The 21,173-nt window shown below is 49.1% G+C and overlaps 1 protein-coding gene and 1 long non-coding RNA gene across 2 annotated transcripts; both read left to right on the top strand.

Annotated features, from left to right (window-relative positions):
• Positions 1-496: 496 nt before the first annotated feature.
• Positions 497-11,190, top strand: BPIFA2 (BPI fold containing family A member 2). Its single transcript, XM_043602585.1, has 5 exons — positions 497-3,461; positions 5,405-5,549; positions 6,211-6,318; positions 7,994-8,146; positions 10,495-11,190. Exons 1-5 carry the CDS (start codon positions 3,305-3,307, stop codon positions 10,781-10,783), a joined length of 852 nt encoding a protein of 283 aa, XP_043458520.1. The 5' UTR covers positions 497-3,304; the 3' UTR covers positions 10,784-11,190.
• A 56-nt stretch (positions 11,191-11,246) lies between these two features.
• LOC122466945 lies at positions 11,247-13,369 on the top strand. The gene is made up of 3 exons (XR_006292794.1): positions 11,247-11,731; positions 12,560-12,640; positions 13,197-13,369. It is a non-coding gene; the product is annotated as an uncharacterized LOC122466945 (long non-coding RNA).
• Positions 13,370-21,173: the final 7,804 nt, after the last annotated feature.

Raw genomic sequence — 21,173 nt, 5'->3', positions numbered from 1 at the left:
CAGGACTGCTGTGGGTTTGAGTGGCAGGAATCCCACTCACACGGGCTTAAGAAAAAAAAAAAAGGAAGAAGAAATTTATTTGAACCGAAAAGTCCAGAGATATACATGACTTCAGGTACAGTTGGATCTACACACTCAAATGACAAACTTTCTCATTTCCTTAGTATTGGTTTCATTCTCCAGTGGTCTTCACCAGATAATTGTATCTGAAGTCCTTATTTGTTTATTTGTTTATTTATTTTTCATCTTTTTTTTAAATGTTTTTTACTTATTTTTGAGAGACAGACTGCGAGCAGGGGAGGAGCAGAGAGAGAGGGAGACACAGACTCCGAAGCAGGCTCCAGGCTCTGAGCTGTCAGCACAGAGCCCAATGTGGGGCCTGAACCCACGAACCGTGAGATCATGACCCGGGCTGAAGTCGGACGCTTAACCGACTGAGTCACCCAGGCGCCCCTGTATCTAAAGTCTTTAAAGGAAAAAACAGACCCAGGCAACCTGTGGAGACCCAAACCCCGCTTTGTGGGTAGTAAGCTCTTCTCATTCAGAACTGCAGTAACATGATCTCTAGGCTTCTGTAAGTTCTCCTCGTTGCGGGCAGGGAAACATATCTGTTTTCTTCAGAGGAGTCTAGCTTGTGCCATCTTGTTCTTGCACGTGCACATGCACGCCCATATGTGTGCATGTGTGCACACGTATGTAAATGTGCTTGTTCAAGAGTCCCACACCACTGTTAGGAGTAGGATCTGGAGAGCCCCAGGAAGAAGAGGGCCTGAGTTCCCTCCACTTTGATAGATTTAGCCTGGTCTACACCAGATTTGGGGGATTCCCCCAAATGCTCCAGCAGATGGGAGCCCTTAAGGGTGTGGCGAGGGCCTGTAAGCAGAGCCAGTGAAGCAGCAGAGGAGAGAATGATCCGGAGAATACGGCTCCTTAGGAAGCAGGACCTTTGAGCTGCACAGGGGAAGTGTAGGGCCCACTACTCACTCGCCTGTCTCTGTGCCACCCCAGGAGCACCCCAGGGGACAGGAGCTTCTAGTCAACATCACCTCAGAGCTCAGCTGTGAGAGGCAGCTATGCCAGGGGGGAGAGGCTGGTTTTGTCCTGATGTGCTCTGTGCTGAGGAACGGTGCCACAGCAGCCACGGTGGCTCCAGGAGGCCACAGCGGGGCCAGGCAGGTGAGAAAAAGAAAGAGGCAGGAAGCCTGACGAAACCACATCCCCAGGAAGGCAGCCGGACCCAGGCAGAAAGAGAACCTGAAGGGAAGAATTGTGAAAATGCACATCACTCTTTAAACTTAGGTCAGGGAGATCTGGAACCACATGAAGCTCCAGCCACATGAAGCTGCACGGGACCTCAGCAATCACCTAGTCCAATTTCTGAGCATCTCTGGTGATGGGGACCTCACCACCTGCCCAGGTGGGTGGCTGGCTTTACAGGGTGCTCCAGGGAGAGGCCCGGAACATTCTAAGGACAGGTCAGTGTCTTAGGGACCCATGCGAGAGGAAGGCCCAGAGCACAGGACAGTAACAACTTGCTGGAGGGCAGGAAACAAGTTAAAACAAAAAAACCCAGTTGTGATGATTTGTTGTGAAAGAAGCCGGCAAGGAGCTGAGGGTGGGAGCGGCTGGCTCCCTCAGCTGGACAGTCAGGGAGGTTCTGGGGAGGGGGGTGTCAAGGGCTGGGGACAGCTGGGGATGAGAGCACAGCCTCTGCGAGGGACCACGGCAGGAAAGAGGTTGGCACCTTTCTGAAACAGAAGGAAGGCCAGTAGGGGCTGGGGAGGGAGAGGTAGGAGATGACTCTGAAAGGCAGAGCACAGAGGACACAGGCTTCGAGAGCCATGGCGAGGACTCTGGGGGTAGGCTGAGTAACACCCCTCCGGCTGCTGTGCTGAGAGTAGAGCGAATGGAGGCAAGTGGGCAGAGGGAGACCAGGGATGAGGCTGTTGGTGTGTATCTCCTGACACTGGCTGTGCAGCCTCAGGTGAGACGCTCGACTTTTCTGGGCCTCGCTATTGCCCACATATATGGAGGTAATGTGGGGCAAGTTTTGTTCACTCCCAGGAGGAGCTCCCGACCAGCTAGATGGAACAGGCTGTGGGGGATAGGAAGCTCTCCGTCAGCACAAACATCGCACTGAGGCTGGCTCCACCACGCGAGATTTTGTGAAGAGCATTCAGACACCAGAGGAGGGTTGGGTAGAATGACCTCCCTGGTCGCTGACCCTGACTCTCTGTGAGCCATTATTCTAGCCCTACCTCTGGACCTGTCTTGCTGGGTGACCTCAAATTGGTTACTTCCCCTCTCCGTGCCTCAGTTCCCAAGTGAGGACAGAATTAGCTGGATGATCACTCTTGGTCCTCCCACCAGAACATTCTCCTCTTCATCCATTCTCAGTCTTTACCCCAACCCTCACTCACAATGGCCACCATCTTGGCACCTGGATGCTCCATGAGAACCTGGTCTTAGTCTTGGCAGAAAGTCCTCTGCGTGTCCATCCATTTCAGTTCAAGCATCCTGGGTGACCTTTGGGCTGGAAATCTCTCTGCTCATCCTGGACAGCGGTTATTTTCTTTGGAATCGCTCTGGATGGCCCCGGAACCAGGGCTTGCTTCTGTGCACAGCCTCCCATCCTGTCACCACCACATAAAGGCCACCAGCCCCTAGCAGATCCCAGGAGACTGTGCAGAGGAACAAGGATTTGCAGACATCCTCCTCCAAACCTGTGAGTGGTGGGCTTTCCCCCTGATGGCACCCCACGTGGCGATCTTCAGAATGTTTGGGGGGCAAGAGACAGAAGGATGGGACCACTTGGATTAGCTAATATTTTGAGTGTAGCATTATTATTGACATCCAGAACTCTGATCAGAGGACGAAGACAGCAAGATGGTGTGTGTGTGAGGGTGCCCCCTAACCTTGACTCTGGGAAGGGGCCAGAGTGGGCTTCACAGAGGGCGTGATGTCTTACTGAAGCTGGAGAGTCAGTAGGAAATAACTTAGGTAAAATTGCAAAGACAAGGAGGCAGAGGCGCTAGCATGTGCAAAGGACCTTTGTGTAAAGAGCACAGATTTGGAACTAAGTGTGACTTGCCAAATTCCAGCTCCTCCACTCACTGGCTGTGTGTTTCTGGGCAAGTTGCTCTAGCTTTCTGATCTGGGTTGCCCATCTGTAAAACGGCAGATAACCACATCTACCTTAAAGGAATGTTAAGTGTAAGAGTAACAGGTGCTTATCAAAGATGATCCTTTTCTCTCTGGGTAATTCTCACTCTTGTTCCTCCTGGTGTCAAAGTGTTAAGACAAGATGCTTCAGCTTTGGAAACTTGTTCTCTTGTGCGGCCTGCTCACTGGGACCTCGGCATCTCTTCTTGGAGACCTTAGCAACGACCTGAATAATGTTGTGGACAAGCTGAAACCTGCTGTTGAGAAAGGACTTGAGACCATTGACAATACAGTTGAATGTGAGTTATCAAGATGATTGGCCTAAATTCTATGCCCGCATTACCAGAGGCTGCCACCAGGGGATGCTCTTTACGAGTGGTTTGCTGAGAAAGGTGGCTATTCAGTTCTAGTTCATTCACTTATTTTTCTAGGAATAAGCAATGCTCAAATGAATATCCCTTTACATACTACATCGTGGCAAACTTTTCCTAATATACACGTAGGATAAATTCCTAAAAGTGAGATTTCAAAAGTTCAAAAGTTATGCATATTTTAAATTACAGTAGTTGTTGACAAATAATCCCTTACATTAACATTCTCTCCGTTAGTCTTGGGAGAGCGCCTTCCCCTCCCCCACCCTTGACAGCACTAGTATGGGCAACTTAAGTGTTTTGCTAATCTCATAGACAAAAGATTATAACTCATTTCACTTTGTATTTCTCCAATTATGAAAGAATCCACTCATTTTTTCCATATTTTATTAGCTGTTTACATATTTTAGCACATTTTGTTCATATTCATAGCCTATTCTTCTGCTACGTTGTTCAATGTTCTTATTAATTTGTATTAGTTCATTGGAAATTAGCCATACTTTTTTTTTTTTTTAAATTTTTTTTTTTTCAACGTTTATTTATTTTTGGGACAGAGAGAGACAGAGCATGAACGGGGGAGGGGCAGAGAGAGAGGGAGACACAGAATCGGAAACAGGCTCCAGGCTCTGAGCCATCAGCCCAGAGCCCGACGCGGGGCTCGAACTCACGGACCGCGAGATCGTGACCTGGCTGAAGTCGGACGCTCAACCGACTGCGCCACCCAGGCGCCCCGGAAATTAGCCATACTTAAGCCCTAACTAGGTAGCTTTTTTTTTTAAGTTTATTTATTTATTTTGAGAGGGAGAGCACACACACACACACACACATGCACACACACACACGTTTGAGTGGGGAGGGGGAAAGGGGCAGAGAGAGAGGAGGGAGAGAATCCCAAAGAGGCTCCGGGCTAACAGCAATGCTAACAGCTCCAAAATGGAGCTTGATCCCACAAACTGCAAGATCATGACCCGAGACAAAACCAAGAGTCAGATGCCTAACCAACTGAGCCACCCAGGTGCCCCTAAGCCTAGGTAGCTTTAAAGCTACATAGCTTTATATTTATTTAATTTTGTCTCTTTTTTTAATTCTGATTTCTTTTTGTTGTTGTTGTTGTTTTGTAAATGTTTGTCTATTTACTTTCAGATAGAGAGGGAGAGTGGGAGCTGGGGAGGGGCAGAGAGAGAGGGAGAGAGAGAGAGAGAGAGAGAGAGAGAGAGAGAATCCCAAGCAGGCTCTGTGCTGTCAGTGCAGAGCCCAACTTGGGGCTCAATCTCACAAACTGTGAGATCATGCCCTGAGCCGAAAACAAGAGTTGGACCCTTAACCAACTGAGGCACGCAGGCACCCCTTTACGAATGCCTCTAAATGCCTGATGCCAAGCTCTCATCCTCGAACTCCCATTTGCCACTTTTATGAGTTGGAGCCATACTTTTCCCTTGATTCTGGATTTTCCACTTCTTAGTTTATTCTCTTCATTTTGTTTGACCCAGTTTCTGAAACTTGTGTGAACATCTCATTCAGAGCAATAGACCACCCCCCCCCCCACCTCAACTAGAAGCTGGTGTACAATCGATATCAATTGCCTCGTTCGTTGATTGATTACTCTGGGTATGAATGATGAGTATGTATTAGTACAAAGGCAGCACGGAAGGGACAAAGGCTCCCCAGCCGCACGACTTTAGGCACATTTCTTAACCTTTCGGTCCTTTATTTCCTCATCTGAAAATGCAGATAATAACAATATCTACCTCATTTGGGTTGTTAGGAAGAGTAAATAAAATAACATAGGCAAATGGTCTTACCTAGCGCCTCGTACATGGTCACTGCTCCATAAATGGCACACAACTCTCAATGGCAATTGTTTTTGTCAGCTATCCTTCAGAAACTGAAGGCTGACGTGGCGGTGCTTCAGGATTCCAAGGTTTGGCAGCTGGCCAAGCAGAAGCTGCAGGAAGCTGAGAAGTTGGTGAACGATGCTCTTTCGAAGGTCCTCTCACTTAAGAACGGGACTTTGAGGTGAGTTGATGCTTCAAGGTGGAGAGCTTTGCTTCAGGAAAAGGGTACACACATCTTTGGGGAGGTGAGTTTAAGATCAAAGACAGAAGGGTGGATAAACCTTGCTCCTCCTCATAGAGCTGAGGCCGTCTGAGGCCAGGTTCATCAGGGCTTGGGCAAATTAGAAGCAGGGCCGGGGGCTGGTCCGAGCAGCTCATGGGTTTGGGCTTCCACATTCTGTAATTTCGGGATCCCGGTGAAGGTCCCTTTAATCCTCACCCCCACCTGCTTGCTGGTGCCTGAAGTCCCTCTTCCAAGGAATAAGACCTTTCTTCTCCAAATATAGCTGAGGGTAAAAGTCTGGATCCCCTCAGGAGAGAGAAAACTGGAATTCATACCACATAGCTGGCTCCACACATAGAGTTTTGGAGTCAGACGGTTCTGGGTTCAAGTTTTGATGCTGACACTTATTGCTCCCCGGAATCTGTGGGGGAAATGACATCCATCTGAGTGCCCGTTTTTGCTACGCCTCAACACGGAGAGGATCAAACTTCCAAACAGGGCGACCGTGAAGGCCAAAGAAGGCAGGGGTGGTGAGGCCCAAATGCTCAGCGTGATGCTGGCATCAGGGAAGCATGGCTGTCACGAGGAATAACAAAGGCAAACCGTGGTTTTTGCACAGCTTGAACATCCTTAACTCCCGCATCCTGAATATCAGAATTGAACTGACTCCTGATGGCGAAGGCATTAACATAAGGGTCCCCGTCACCGCTAATGTCACCCTGGCTCTGTGAGTATGCATTCGAATCTGGGATTGGGGAGTGGCAGCGTAGCATGGCCAGGGGATTCCCAAATTGGAACCAGGCACTTTTCCATGCTGCTATGTGGCCTTGGGCCTCAGTTTCCCAATCTGTAAATGAGGGGGCCTTTCCAGCTCTAAGATCTGAGACCTTAAAATGTTCTGATGAACTTTGGCCATCACCAGGTCTCTTTTAAAAGAACCTTCCAGGAGCGCCTGGGTGGCTCAGTCGGTTAAGCGTCCGACTTCAGCTCAGGTCACGATCTCGCGGTCCGTGAGTTCGAGCCCCACGTCAGGCTCTGGGCTGATGGCTCAGAGCCTGGAGCCTGTTTCCAATTCTGTGTCTCCCTCTCTCTCTCTGCCTCTCCCCCGTTCATGCTCTGTCTCTCTCTGTCCCAAAAATAAATAAACGTTAAAAAAATTTTTTTAAAAAGAACCTTCCATTAAATATTTCTGAAATCGTAACATTTGTACGATTGTAAAATTTGTAACTTTTACAATCTAATTGTAAAATCTGAAAAATTGAGAAAACATGAGCATTCACAACTCTTTGGCAAAATTTCCTCCAGCATTATCTGCTCTCTTGAGACTCTCTTTGAATGGCAAGGACCACTGTGCCTAATGCATATAGTATTGTACAGTATATAATGAAGGGCGTATGTGACAAATACAATTTTAAAGTATATTAATGACTTTAAGAAAGAAAGATAGGAGAATGAGCATGTGTGGAAGCAGATAAATGGAGGACACGGGGGCTCCATCATTCATTGGCAATGAGATCTTGGGATGGTTGCTTAGCCTGTCTGTACCAGTATTTCCCCATTTTGAAAATAGAGATAATAGTGCTTTTCCCTCATGGTGTTTGTGTAATGACATGGATTAATCCAGGCATTTTAAAAAAAATTTTTTTAGTATGGAAACCAATTTGTCAATAAATTTCATATATTAAAAAAAAAAAACCATAAACATTTTTCTCTTAATCTGATCAAAACAGACTAAGTCTGAAATTATAAATAATTCTTGTTTTTATGTTTTTGGAATTTCATAAAACTGTGCTGTAGGCAGAATGCTATGGACTGAGAAGATAAGTCTGCCTGAGAGGGAAGGAAATATAAGGCCTCTAGACTCTATCATTTTATTAAAGGAGAAACTGAACTGTAAAAAAAAAAAAAAAAATTTTTTTTTTTAAAAGTTTATTTATTTTTGGGACAGAGAGAGACAGAGCATGAACAGGGGAGGGGCAGAGAGAGAGGGAGACAGAATCGGAAGCAGGCTCCAGGCTCTGAGCCATCAGCCCAGAGCCCGACGCGGGGCTCGAACTCACGGAAGGCGAGATCATGACCTGAGCTGAAGTCGGACGCTTAACCTGAGCCACCCAGGCGCCCCAATCCAGGCATTTTAGAAATGCCTGGCATATAATTTGCCCTCGATAACTGTTAACTATTGTTATTATTTTAATTATTATAGTGGTGCTATATAAAAATGTCATATGAGCCATATCCATGTGGCTAGGCAAAGACGCCCCTAACATAAATATGTCAGTCTCATAAGGAATATAGATGACACTGGCATCAGCCATAGACATCCTGGGTAGTGCGTACCCACAGTGGAGGAAGCTTAGCAGGCCTTCTCGACTTGCATTCACTGGGAATCTTATTTCCTACAGGCCTCTCATTGGCAAGAAGGTCAACCTGAAGGTTTCTTTGGACCTCCTGACTAGCCTCAGACTTGAAACCGATGCCCAGACTGGCATCCCCAAAGTGGTCGTGGGAGAATGCCTCAGTGACTCAGACAGCATCTCCATCACCTTGCTGGACGGGTAAGGCCCTTGTTCCACCTCAGCAGAGCTGGGCTCTCGGGGGAGTTGAGGACCCCTAATCTCAGCCCTATTCCTATACCCACGAGGCAGCACCATGTGGCGAAAAGGAGTTTCGCTCTGGAGTCAGACAGACCTTGGCTCTGCTACCAGCTTGTAACATTGTGACCAACTTAGCCCCTCCGAGCCTCAGTTTTCCCTTCAGTGAAGGTGATAATAATGCCTGCTCCTCAGTTGCTGAGCCGACCAGATGGAAAGACACAAGTGTTTGGCACCCAGCCTGGCACACACTAAGCTCTCAGGGATCATAATACCCATGCGGACTCTGTCTCCTTGTTCTCTCCGTTACCGAGACCAGAGTGTTGACCTCTGAGCACGAATCTGTTCATTCCCCCTTACGGTGCTGCCAGGATTCTGCTTCCTGCTTTTTGAAGCTCTGTTGTTTTGTGCATGTGCACATTTAGGATTGTTACTTTTTCTTGAAAAATGGACCCCTCTATCATTATGTTATATCCCGTAATAACAACAACAACAAACTGTATTCACCTTCTTGCCTCCATGTGGGGGTGGGGGGAGAAGAGAAGTCAGTGCTTACCATGGGCTCTAATTTCCGATTGCCCCCAGAGAGGCCTCCACCCACTGGAAAATTCCCAAAATGAGATCTTGAAAACTCAATCCTCTCCATTAAAATCATCGATCCCTGTTAATCCACAAAACCTATGCCTTAAACTGTGCTTGAAAGGGCATGTTTGCCGGGGAAAGAGGATTGGGAGAGGAAGGGTGACCCTGGAGGTGGCTCATGGAGGAGGAAAGGCTGGAAGCTGAGGGCTGGGGCAGGCTGGCTTTGGGAGGAAACAAGGCTGGCTTCTCAGCTCTCAGCCGTGAGGGCTATGAGCAGAGGTCACTCTACCATACCCCTCTCGAGGGATATGACCGCAGGTTGCCTGAAGTTCCCTCCCCCCACCCAAACCAAAGAAAGGCTCTCCTGCCTGATGTTATTTGGGAAGGCTGGGATACAAAGTGACAGACCTGAGCCCTGCTGGATACGGCCTTTTCTGCAGGTCCCAGGGAATTCATCCTGTCACTCTGGGTCTCAGTGTCCACATCTGTGAAATGGCATTCCTCTCTACTGCCCCCAGCCTGCTTACCCCAAGTGCTCCCCACAGCTGTCTGGGCTCAGTATGACCTGGCCCCACCCTCAGATCACTGTGCTCTTGCCATCACTCACTGTGTTCCAGGCACCCTGGCCCTTACTCTGGGCTCAGAGAAGCTCTCTCCCACCTCTAGACCTGTCCTTGTTCTGGCCTCCTAGAACACCTTGCCCCTCCACCTCCATGTTCTTCTTAACCTTCAGGTTCTAGCAATGCTTCCTCCTGGGGCGCCTGGGTGGCTTAGTTGGTTAAGCGTCTGACTCTTGATTTCAGCTCAGGTCATGATCTCATGGTTTGTGAGTTCAAGCCCCACATCGAGCTCTGTGCTGACAGTGCCGAGCCTGCTTGGGATTCTCTCTCTCCCTCTCTCTTTGCCCCTCCCCTGCTTGCACACATGCTCTTGCTCTCTATCTCTCAAAATAAATAAACTTAAAAAAAAGATTTTAAAAAGTTTCCTTCTATTCTCCCTCGAAATAGTCTACTCTAGCCCTTCAGAGTACTTGTCCCAAGTTGTCCTTATATATTTAATTCTATATTTACTTCATTGCTTCTTTTAGCCAAAAATGCTTGAACATCTGCTATGTCCCAGATAGGCTCTGAACTCTGGAGAATTTTTGATGACAACAGACAAGGACCCTGTTTTCCTGGAGTTTATTGTCCTGAGGGAAAGGCAGGCAGACAAGCTTCCAGTCCATCTGTAAAGAGCCCTCAAAGAAAACGTCAGATTATAATGTCAGACACATAGCGGTCTGATGCAAAGCACTCTCTTAGGCGAGCAGTCAGGGAAGGCTGCTCGGAGGAGGTGTCGGTCATGCTGAGAGCTGAAGGTGGGAAGGAGCCAGACTTAGCAAGACTTGTTTCATGCTTAGGTACCAGGAGGCATGGTGCTTGTGTTTTGCTCCTCCCCGTGGCCCCAGCCCAGCTTAGTGCCTGGCATGTAGGTGGTGATCTGTAAATATGTGTTGAATGAATAAATGAATGAATGAAGTCTTAAGGTCGTGAGGAGACTCTCACAGGTTGAGGTGAGCCTCTGGTCAGACGTGGGGTGCCCCTGAACAGCACTCTGTGGTTAGAAAGGCGTCACAGTGTCCCTGGGTCTATGTGACTTCAAGGTGCTACATCATCTCCCACCCTCCTCCCCGCTGCTATGTGGCAGTTCTCCCCATTTGCCTGGCTTTATCAGTTGCCTCTCTTTTCCAGCCACAGTCAACTGATCAACAAGGTCCTGAACTCCATGACCAGCATCCTGGAAAAGACTGTGTCCCACCTAATAGAGAAGGATGTGAGTCCTCCACTCCTGGGGGCCCAGAGACATGAGGGGGGCGGGCGGGGGAGAAGGGAGGCAGGTGTACCATTCACAGGCCTGATCGTATTCTCTGGCACCTTTTCTTCCAAGGTGCAAACTTCTCCTTGGGCTGTCAGCTGGAACCTGCACCCCTTTACTCAGCCTGGGGAGCAGGAGAGAGGAGCAGGGCCTGACAGTAGCTGAAATCATTGGGTCCCAAACTTGAGCCACTGGCCATATCTACCTGGCCCTTTTAGCTAATGTGTTCCTTTAAACAATGCAATTTTACTTAAACTTATTTAAATACATTTATCTTAAAAGAAAACTATATCTCTACCATAATTAGAAATTAATATCACTTAGATAATTAATTAAAGCAATAAACACCAACCTGTAAAAATAGGTATTTTCATCATTTTCATACGTACACACATATGTACACACAAAGTTCCAGACATTCTGAATCAGTCATTCTGGAAGGGGGCTGGGTATCTGGGTTTGTGAAAGAAAAATCCTCCACGTGGCTCTGTGATTCACTGAACGGGAGCCTCACTACTCAAAATGTGGTTCTCTGACCAGCAGCATGGACCCTCACCAGGGAGCTTACTAGAAATGCAGGCTGTCAGCCCGCCCCCCTGCCCCACCACCACCCCAGACGTGCTAAGTCAAAATTTGCATTTTAGTGAGATCCTCAGGGGATTGTACACACAGAATGGTGAGAAACTCTGCTCTATGGTTCCCAGGGCCCCATCTGATTTCTTAAAATTCCAGGGTGCCAAGGTTCAAGGTTTCCAAGAGTGTAGGGTTCTGGGATGTGAACATTCTAGAGTCTCAAGGTTCTAGGGTTCCAATGTTCTAAGGTTTTAGAATTCTAACATCCTATTGTTCTCTAGTTTTAGACTTCTAAGTTTCTGTTGTTCTAGAATCCTAAGGGTCAAAGGTTCTGAGATACTCCTGGGCAGCTGGCAGTTTCTCCCCAGCTGATAATGATTTGTCCTCCTTCCTGTTCCTGGCCCTCGTCCCCCTCCCTCCTTCCCTTCTGCCCTGTTTCTCCGCCCACCCCACCCCACCCCACCCCCGCCCCACAGGTGTGCCCACTGATCCACCTCTTGGTCTCCACCGTGGATGAACATATTTTACATGACATCATTGGTAAGTCACAGCCTGGGGACGGCGGCAGGGGGAGCTTTTCCCTCTGCAGTCTTCTAAGGTTAAGCACGCACCCTGCACCCACCCCACGGTAGGTCTGGCCAGGGGACCCTGGAGAAGCAGGAGGACCCAACGTCTGAGCAAGCTGGGGGAGTGTGGCTGGATGGAGTCTTTGCAGAACTGAGGGGGTTCTGTGGGCCTCTGAGAGCTCTCTATCATCCCTCTCTAAACCCACAGAACCTGCCTGTGAGATGTGAGAAAGAAGAGCGGCCATATCTGGGTTCAAATCCTGGCTCTGCTATTTAGCAGCTATGGGGCCTTGTTCAAGTGGGTCTGCCTCTCTGAGCCTGGGTTTCCTCCCGGGTGAACCAAGATTGTAAACACCGGAGGCTGATGAGTGGATTCAGAGGAAAAGCTGGCCTCTTTCCCTCCTTGTGAAAAGCCGTGGCTTCTCCTCCAGCCATGGGGGGTGGGGGAGTGGCTTTCTTTGTTCTCTGGGTCTCCAGGCGTGGCTGGGGTTGCCGAGCAGAAGTGGGTAGGTGAAGGTATCAGGGTCCTGGAGGTGGCCCTTCTATGGAAACAGCCACAGGTCAGTTCCTTGGGCGATCTCTCTACACTCTGCATACACCATCCCGTTGGAGCCTCGCAACAACCCTGTGGGGTGGGTGCTGTCATTATACCCATTTTACAGATGAACAAACTGAGGCTCAGAGAAGTGGACTGACATGCCTGAGGTCCCATGGCTGTCAGACTGACCCGCTGGAGAGCAGCAGCCATGGGGGTCTGGTTTCTATTGGAGAATGAGGCCTGCTATTTATTTTGTCCCTTCAGATAAACTTCCAAAGGACAGCAAACCGCAAGCTGCTGCCTGAAGAGGGGCATGAGGAGGGTTGCTGTGATGCCCAACCAAAGGTAAGGGGTGGCTCTGTGCCCCATTCAGGGGAGGAGGCCCCTCCACAGGCACCTGTGGTGAAGCCAAAGCAAGGCTTGGCTTCTCTCTTTTTAGCAGCAGGCTGAGCCCTAATTTTGGTCATAGACTGAGCTGTGACCCTGGCCCCAGCCTGAACCCTGCCTGGTCACACTCTGCACCTTGAGCCTTATTCTGACACCCAGAATGAGCCTGGATCCTAGTCACAGACTGAGCCCTGACCTTGATCTCAGACTGATCCACGATCCTGGTCATATACCGAGCCCTGAAAACCCTGGCTCTAGTCTTGGCCTCTGATCAGTCTTTTCACATCTGCCATTGCTCCTAAGGTGAGGGGAGAGAAGGGTGAGGGGAGGAGGACAGGTCCGTGTCAGGTGCCAGAGACAAACCCCAAACCACAGGTGCCAGTCCCTTCTCCAAGACGTGAGACTCTGTAGGATATTGTGGAAAAGAGTTCGGGCGGCAGGGTCTGGTGGCTGACAGGGATCCACAACAACCCCACTGCGGTCAGTGCCCTAAGCCCTTGCGGTCTCATTCCAGCTCAGTTCCCAGTGGCTTGACTGTGCTCCATCTGGTAAGGTACGGCCACCATCCAGAGTGACAGCCTAAGTTCAGCCGGAAGGAGCCCTAACAGATCCTTCTCTTCATGGTTGGGACAGCAGCCTCTGTGCTCACCGCCCTCCACCCCCTGCAATAAAAAAACAATTTCTGCACCCTCCTGTGTGGCTCCTTTTATTCCCTCCATTGGGATAGGGAGGGGGCAACTGGGGCGGTAGAGACCTGGGTGGGATCTGGAAGGGATATTTGGGACTATCCATCTTGTTTCACAAGGCACAGAGAGGGCAAGAGACTGACCCAGGGTCACACAGCCAGTCGGTGGCAGGGGCAGACCCCTTGATTCATCCATTCACACGTTCGGCAGGTATTTAGTGAGTCCCTACTGTGGACCAGGCAGGCAGTGGGAATGCGACAGTCACATTCTGGGTGACCCCACCTAGTGCTTTCGTCCCCTGCCCTCCAGGGACTCTGAGAGGCCTTGTGGAGGACCGGGGACATCTGATCCATGGGCTCAGGAGTACAGAGCAGAATGACGTAGGGTCAGGGGCCTAGGCCACATCCCAGCCTGCCCCTCCGTGCCCCTGAAGGGCTGGAGCTGAGATCAATTCAAGCAACCCCTGAGAACACCCATGGTCCCCAGACTCCAGGGCTCATCTCCCCTCCAACTGCCAGCCTGAGAGCCTGTGCGCCCACCTGCCAGGCTGCACGGAGGCCCAGCCAGCCTGGTGAAGCCAAGGGTCCCTTGGAGACCAGCTGCTGTCTCCAGCCGAGGTCGCTTCTTCCACACTCCAGAGCTCAGCTCACCCCCCAGGCTGTGCCAGGCCATGGTTGAGTCAGCATCGCTCTGCTTATGTTACCACCACTGCCATCCTGCGGAGCTGCCTTTGCTGGCCACATGTGACCTCACCAATTCTTAACAACAGCCAGGAAACACTGTTCTTGTCCCCATTTGACATATGAGGAAACTAAGGCTCACAGAGGGAAAGTGACTCATCAAGGTCACACAGGAAGCAAGTGGCAAATCTGGATTTGAACACACAACTATGAGAGTCTTTGCTCAGAGAAGTGACATCCCATCGCCCAGGCACTTTGGCTGCCTCCTCGGCCCCCAGCAGGCACTGCTTTCTTCTGCCCCGGACACATGAGAGCCTCTCGAGGCTGCTCTTCCTCCCTACATGCAGGCCTCAGTTTCCCCTTTGCCCTGCAGGGAGGAGGATGACACCCCATCCAAAAGGGACTGCCTCATGGGGTCCAGTCACCTCAAGGGACTCTTGAGTCCCTGGAGTGGCCTGGAGGGGCCTCAGACCAGCTCTCCTGAGTGATCCCATGAGGACCTCAGTTCAGATGTGCCAAGGGGCCGCTGGGCACAGGGCGAGGGCCAGGGAGTTAGGCACATCTGAGCTCAAGATGGCCCCTGCCACTTTCTAGGTCTGAAATCTTGGGTAATTTACTTAGCCTCTCAGAATCTGGAGTTTCTCCCCTGTAGGGAATTAACAGTAAAACCTCGGTCACTAGGCTGTTGCGAGGATGGGAAGTGTTTAACTAGGGCCTGATAGCTATTGCGTCCCCTCTACACACTGAAATTGCTATCACAACCACCCTAGTGTTTGTTGATTGACTGCTAACAGCCCTGATGTGGTAGAGAAAACCACGGTCCTGGGAGATCGTGGGTTTTCACCCCGTCTTTATCACAACACTGCCAATGGTCTCCCAGTGGTCATTCTCTCCCCTCCCCAGATTTTAACTGGGCACATCGTCCCCAGCCAGAGACTACATTTCCCAGCCTCCCTTGCAGTAGCCATGCGATTAAAGTCTGACCAATGGCATATCAGCAGAAATGATGTGTTTGAAAGGAAGGAGTTCCTGGCTGGCTGGCTCAGTGTGTGGAGCATGTGACTCATGATCTTGGGTTGTGAGTTCAAGTCCCACATTGGGAACTGAGCTTTAAAAAAAAAAAAAAGAGGGGGGGTCCCTCTACTTTCTTCCTTCTATCAAGTTAGAAATGGGAATGAGCAGAACTTCCTGAGACCTAGAGGTAGAAGCTGTGTACTGAGCCAGCACAGCTGCTCCTAAAGCCCCTGACCACCCACCTCTGGGCTCCATGGCAGTAAAAGAATGAGCTAGTGTATTTAAACCAGTGTGTTTTGGGGTCTCCTTGTCAAGGCTACTTTGTCTCTATTCCACCTGCCTCCTTCTGCCAATAACGTGCTGTGTGACATTAGCCTGCTAACTTCTCTCTGAGCCCTGTTTTCTTATTTGCACAGAGATCCCTAAAGGGACAGAAGTTAGTGCTCCCTCCAGACTTGAATGGGAAAGAGAATAAACATTTATTGAATCCCTACCACATGCCAGGTACTGTATTAGACTGGTGATTCTTTGCCCCCCAGGGGCATTGGCAATGTCTGGAGACATTTTAATTGTCACAGATTGTTGCAGATGCTACTGGCATGTCGTGAGTAGAGGCCGGGGATTGTCACTTAGCATTCTACAATACACAGCACAGCCTCTCACAAAAAAGAATCATCCAGGCCAAAATGTCAACAGTGTTGAGAATTCTTGTATTAAACCTTTATGTACATTATCTCATTGAATTCCGTTTTTTTCTGAGGGATGCAGTGAATGGGTCTTGGGGGAAGATGTGGCAACTAAGTAAGGCTCAGAGAGGTGAAGTGACTTGCCCAAGGCCACACAGCTGGTCAGGGGCAAAGCTGGATTTAATCCAAAGTCACCTTCCTCCAGAGCCGGTGCTTCCCTTCTGGCGGGGGAAAAAGGGTGAGTTTTCCTTTCTCGCTGTTTTGTGACAACCCCTCCTCCCACAAAAAATACACAAAGGAGGTCTCAAAATTCAGGGCTTCTTTGGGCAGTAACCAACTGGAGTCATTGCCAAGCCTTTGTCCATGCTGTTATGTCTACTGGGAACACCATTCCTCCTCCCTCCCCAGCTGGCTAAATCCTGCTCAGCCTTAAAACTTTGCTCAGGGGCGCCTGGGTGGCTCAGTCGTTTAAGTGTCCGACTTCGGCTCAGGTCATGATTTTATGATTCATGAGTTTGAGTCCCACATGGGGCTTTCTGCTGTCAGCCTCAAACCCACTTTGGATCCTCTGTCTTCTCTCTTTGCCCCTCCCCTGCTCCCCCTCCCTCTCTCTCTCTCTCTCTCAAAAATAAATAAACATTTAAAAAAAGGAAGAAAGAGTGTCAACTCTGGTTAGTATGGTTTTTCCCTTCTTTTCTTTTTTAACATTTATTTTTGAGAGAGGGGGAGGGGCAAAGAGAGGGGAACAAAAGATCTGAAGCAGGCTCCACCTAATGGGGGCCACCAACCAGCGAGCCTCGAGATCATGACCTGAGCTGAAGTCGGATGCTTAACCCACTGAGCCGCCAGGCGCCCCGGTTTTCACCTTTCCTATTCATCAGTGCCCCCATGAGCCCGTGAGCTCCTTGAGGGCAGGTACCTCGCTCCTCTCGACAGCCCCAGCGTCCAGAAAAGGACCAGATACAGTACAAGCACTAACAAATGTTGAATGAGTGAGTGAATGAATGAATGAACGAATGAATCTCTTCTGTCTGTATACAATCAGACACCATCTCCAGGACACCTGAGTGGGTAGGTGCACAGGAAATTTCTAGCAAGCCAGACTGGGGGTATAGGAGACTTGTCATCATTTTCTGTCAATCAGGGCCAGATACCTGGGACTTGAGGACATAAGTGATAGACTACGACCAAATGCGGGGCTCCTAGGTAATTGAAGCCAGAACATGGGGCGGGTGGGGCCAAGGCCACTCGGCCCCACCGGTGACTAACGTGGGCAATGGAGGTGAAAGGAAAGAGGGTGCAGAAGTGACGAGGGCTCTGTTGTGAGCCTGGCGCCCCTGCTACCAGCTCTGGCTCAGACCTCAAAGAGGGGTGAGGGCTTCCTGGAGACGGTGACACCTCATGAAGGAGGCTTTGGGGACAAAGAGGCCATACGGAGGAGGAGAGGGAAGAACTGGCCTGAGGGAATATATGGGAAGAAAGAAGGCAAGACCTGACTGGACCCCGAATCAGCCAGAAAACAGAGAGCAAAACTGTCGCGCAGGCTCTTTTAAAGGTTTAATTCAGTTAAATAAATGCTGGATCTTTCCAATGTTTGCACCATCCCTTCAGGATAACATCTCAGGATCAAAATTATTTACTTTATGCCTTGGAACATTTTAGGATGCCAGGAACACATCATAGAACTTACCAACCCGGATCTTTCTGTTTACGCTAGGATGAGGGAGTATATACATTTCACCGTATATTTGCCAGCAGGTAGACACTTTTATTTTAAATATTTGTTCTTTGAATGGGAGTGGAATAAACTTCATCGCCCTGGAAGAGCTGAAGGTCCCAAGTTAGGAGAGTCAATTATTCCATCAACTCAACAGATTATTTTCTCAACTTTTTTTTTTTTTAATTTGGGGAAATACTGTGTTTTACAGCTGAATGAAAATACAGCTCTGAGAACTGTGCTGAGCTGGTGTCACAATGATGCAAGAAACTGGGACTGGGTGGGGGAACTGAACGGGGATGCTGAAATTTGACAAATTTCATTTGTTGGGGTGACTCACTTCTGTGTTAATGTTTGTTCAAGAAATAACATGGATTTTCCAAAAGGAAGAGGGTTGTTGAGCACCTAGCTAAGCCAGGCTCTGTGCCTGATGACAGAAACAGGACCCCCTGCCCCTGAGCGCAGCAGCCTCGAGGGGATCCTGCAAAGCTCCAAGTCCACGGCAGGGGCTGGGAGTGAAGAGGGCAGGACTCGGGCTCATATCCCCCCTGGGAGGTGGGGGTGAGAGAAAGACTCGGAGGAGGGGCTTCTGGCCCAGCCTGGAGCTGAGGGGCATCGCATTTTAACAAAATGACATATTTTATGAAAAATAACCCCATGTTCCAGAAAACATCAAAAGTGAGAGGAGTGGCTCTGTTTTACTTTCTTTCTTTCTTTCTTTTTTTTTTTTAATTTCGCGGGGCGCCTGGGTGACTAATCAGTTAAGCATTCAACTCTTGATTTTGGCTCAGGTCATGACCTCACCATTCAGGAGTTCAAGCCCTGCATGGGGCTCTGTGCTGACAGCATGGAGCCTGCTTGGGATTCTCTTTTTCTCTCTCTGCCCCTCCCCTCTCTCGGTCTTCTCTCTCTCTCTCTCTCTCTCTCTCCCTCTCTCTCTCTCTCTCTCTCACACACACACACACACACACACAAATAAATAAATAAACATTTTTTAAAAATCTCCATAACGACTGGTTTAACAGAAGACAGCTGGATCCTCGCATCTGCTCTGCCTCTAGTCAGTTCCAATATCACATGTCATGGAGTTCTCAGAAAAATCTGCTCTACACTTGTAAGATAAATAAGAGAGAAGAGGCAAATAATGTCTTCATATTAATTCAAAATTTTTTTGGACCTCGCAGACCTCCTGGAAGTTTGTTGGGGGCCCCCAGACTACACTTTGAGAACCACTGGGCTAGTTACTAGGAAGCCATGGAAAGTTTCCAGACAGGAGAGAGACAATCTCAGCAATCAGTTTCAGGAAGTTTCCTCTAACAGGTTGATATGTTGGGTGGGTTGAAAGGAGGCAAAGGCCATGGCTGGTCCAGGTCCCACCCAGGGCAGGAGCTGTTGGGGTGGAGAGCTGGGCTGTGGACAGAGAGAGAGGGTGGCTTCCAGGGAGGAGGTGCCCATGAGAGAGGTACAGCTAGGGAAGTCCATCCTGCAACTTAATCATGCTGAGCCTTTGCTATCCTGGGCCCCCCAGACTAGGCTCTGGGGCCAGAGCTGATGGCTCAGGAGCCTACATCCCACCGTCCTCAGCTTAGGAAGGAGAGAGTGTTGCAGGAAGGCACTAGACCTCACCTTTGGTTCTGATTCTCTTTATCTCATATCCAAGGTCAGTAGGCAAAGTCACATTTGTCCCTGTTGTCCTGCAAGCACTTGCCCATCCAATGACCCTCTGCCTACAGACACAACTGCTAACTGGAGCAGCTGTACTGACAATGGTATCCGTGGACCTGCATTTCACAACCTTGATCGAAGCTTCCAGACTGTCTCACCACACCATGCCACAGTCACACCCCTTGGTATTTACCCAAAGGAATTTAAAAGATGTGTCCACACAAAAACCTGCACTTGGAGAATTTAGCAGATTTATTCATAACTTCCCTAGCTTGGAGGAACCAAGATGCCCTTCAACAGGTGAATGGATAAATAGACTGTGGCACATCCAGACAGTAGAATATGATGCAGCACTAAAAATAAATGAGCTATGGGGCTCCTGGTGGCTCAGTCACTTGAGCACCCAACTCTTGGTTTCTGCTCAGGTCATGATCTCGTGGTTTCTGAGATCAAGCCCTGAGTTGGGCTCCACACTGACAGTGGAACCTGCTTGGGATTCTCTCTCCCTCTCTCTGCCCCTCCCCTGTGCTCTTCTCTCTCTCTCTCTCTCTCTCTCTCTCTCTCTCTCTCTCTCTCTCAATAAATAAATAAACATTAAACAATTTTTAAAAAGAAAGGAATGAGCTATCGGGTCATGAAAAGACACAGAGGAAACTTAAGTTCATATTACTCAGTAAAGAAGTGTACTAAGTGAAAAGGCTGCATACTGGATGATTTCAACTATATGAAATTCTGGAAAGGGCAAAACTACAGAGACAGTATAAAAAAATCAGTATTGTCAGGGGCTTGGAAGGAGGGAGGGATGAATTGGCAGAGCACAGAGAATTTTTAGGGCAATGCAACTGTTCTGTATACTGTAGAAGTAGATACCAATCATTACACATCTGTCCAAACCTACCGAATGTACAACCCCCAGCGCAAGCCCTAATGTAAACTGTGGGCGTTGAGTGATAATGATGTGTCAGTGCAGGCTCATCGTCATAACAACAGCCCACTCTGGTGGGGGATGCTGATCATGGAGGCTGTGCGTGCACAGGGACCAGGAGGTATACCAGAAGTCTCCGCACATTCTGCTCAAATCTGCTGTGAATCTAAAAGTACTCAGAAAAAGTCTATTCAAAACAAACAAACAAAAAAACCCTTCAAGGTGGAGGTTCCAAGCCTGGCATTGTGATTCCCTTAGAACCTGACCCCTGACTGCCTTTCTGCCTCCTCTCCTGGGCTTCCTGGCCCATGTTCTACAAAGAGGAGGCATGCAGTGATGTTTTGGTGGGTGGCCAGGAGCTCTCAAATGACCCACATTAGGATGGCCTTCCGGCTCTAACATGTATCCATAGGCAGAAAACATACTGGATGAAACTGAGTCGTGATTAAGACCTTGGCTCTAGAATCTACCTCCTGGGTGTGGATCTTGGCTCTTCCAGGGCTGGAAGCACACCACTCAGCTTCTTGGAGCACAGCCTCTTTGCCAGTAATGTGAGTGTTGGAGCATCAACCCCTCATAGGGTTTGGAGAGGACAAAATGAGTGAGGTATGCAAAGCATGCGGTGCAAGGCCTAGGGAGGCAGAAGAACTTAGACACAGCCCCTAAAAGCTGACACATTAGCAGCAGAAACTGAAATCCTCAAACTTGGAACTGAACAGGGGGACAAATGGTCCCAGGTTTGGAGTCAGAGAGAGATTAATTTCTACCAGGGAAATCTGTAACACCTTCTTAGTAAGGGTGAGTGAGATTAGAACAAGGCTTCAAAGAATGGCTCCTTAATTCATTCATTCCTTTCACACAGATCTATGGAGTATTTGCTACTTTCCAGGAACACAGGAATAGTTCGAACAAAGGTCCTGAGGTAGGAGGGGCAGGGCATAGCAGGGAAACAATGTGTAGGCAGCACTGGACGTAGGCTGCATTTAGGGATGGTTGGCGAGAGATCACCATAAGGTCCCCACAGCTTGGACTTTGTGGAACTGTCTGATCTTTGCCAAAATGGTTAAATGACTTAGTGTGGCAGACAAGAAAGTACTTTTCAGCTGTCCCTTCAAGGA

The sequence above is a fragment of the Prionailurus bengalensis genome, chromosome A3 (genome assembly GCF_016509475.1).
Source record: "Prionailurus bengalensis isolate Pbe53 chromosome A3, Fcat_Pben_1.1_paternal_pri, whole genome shotgun sequence".
NCBI lineage: Eukaryota > Metazoa > Chordata > Mammalia > Carnivora > Felidae > Prionailurus > Prionailurus bengalensis.
Note: the sequence above shows the minus strand (reverse complement) of the source record. Positions and strands in the feature narration are given on the sequence as shown.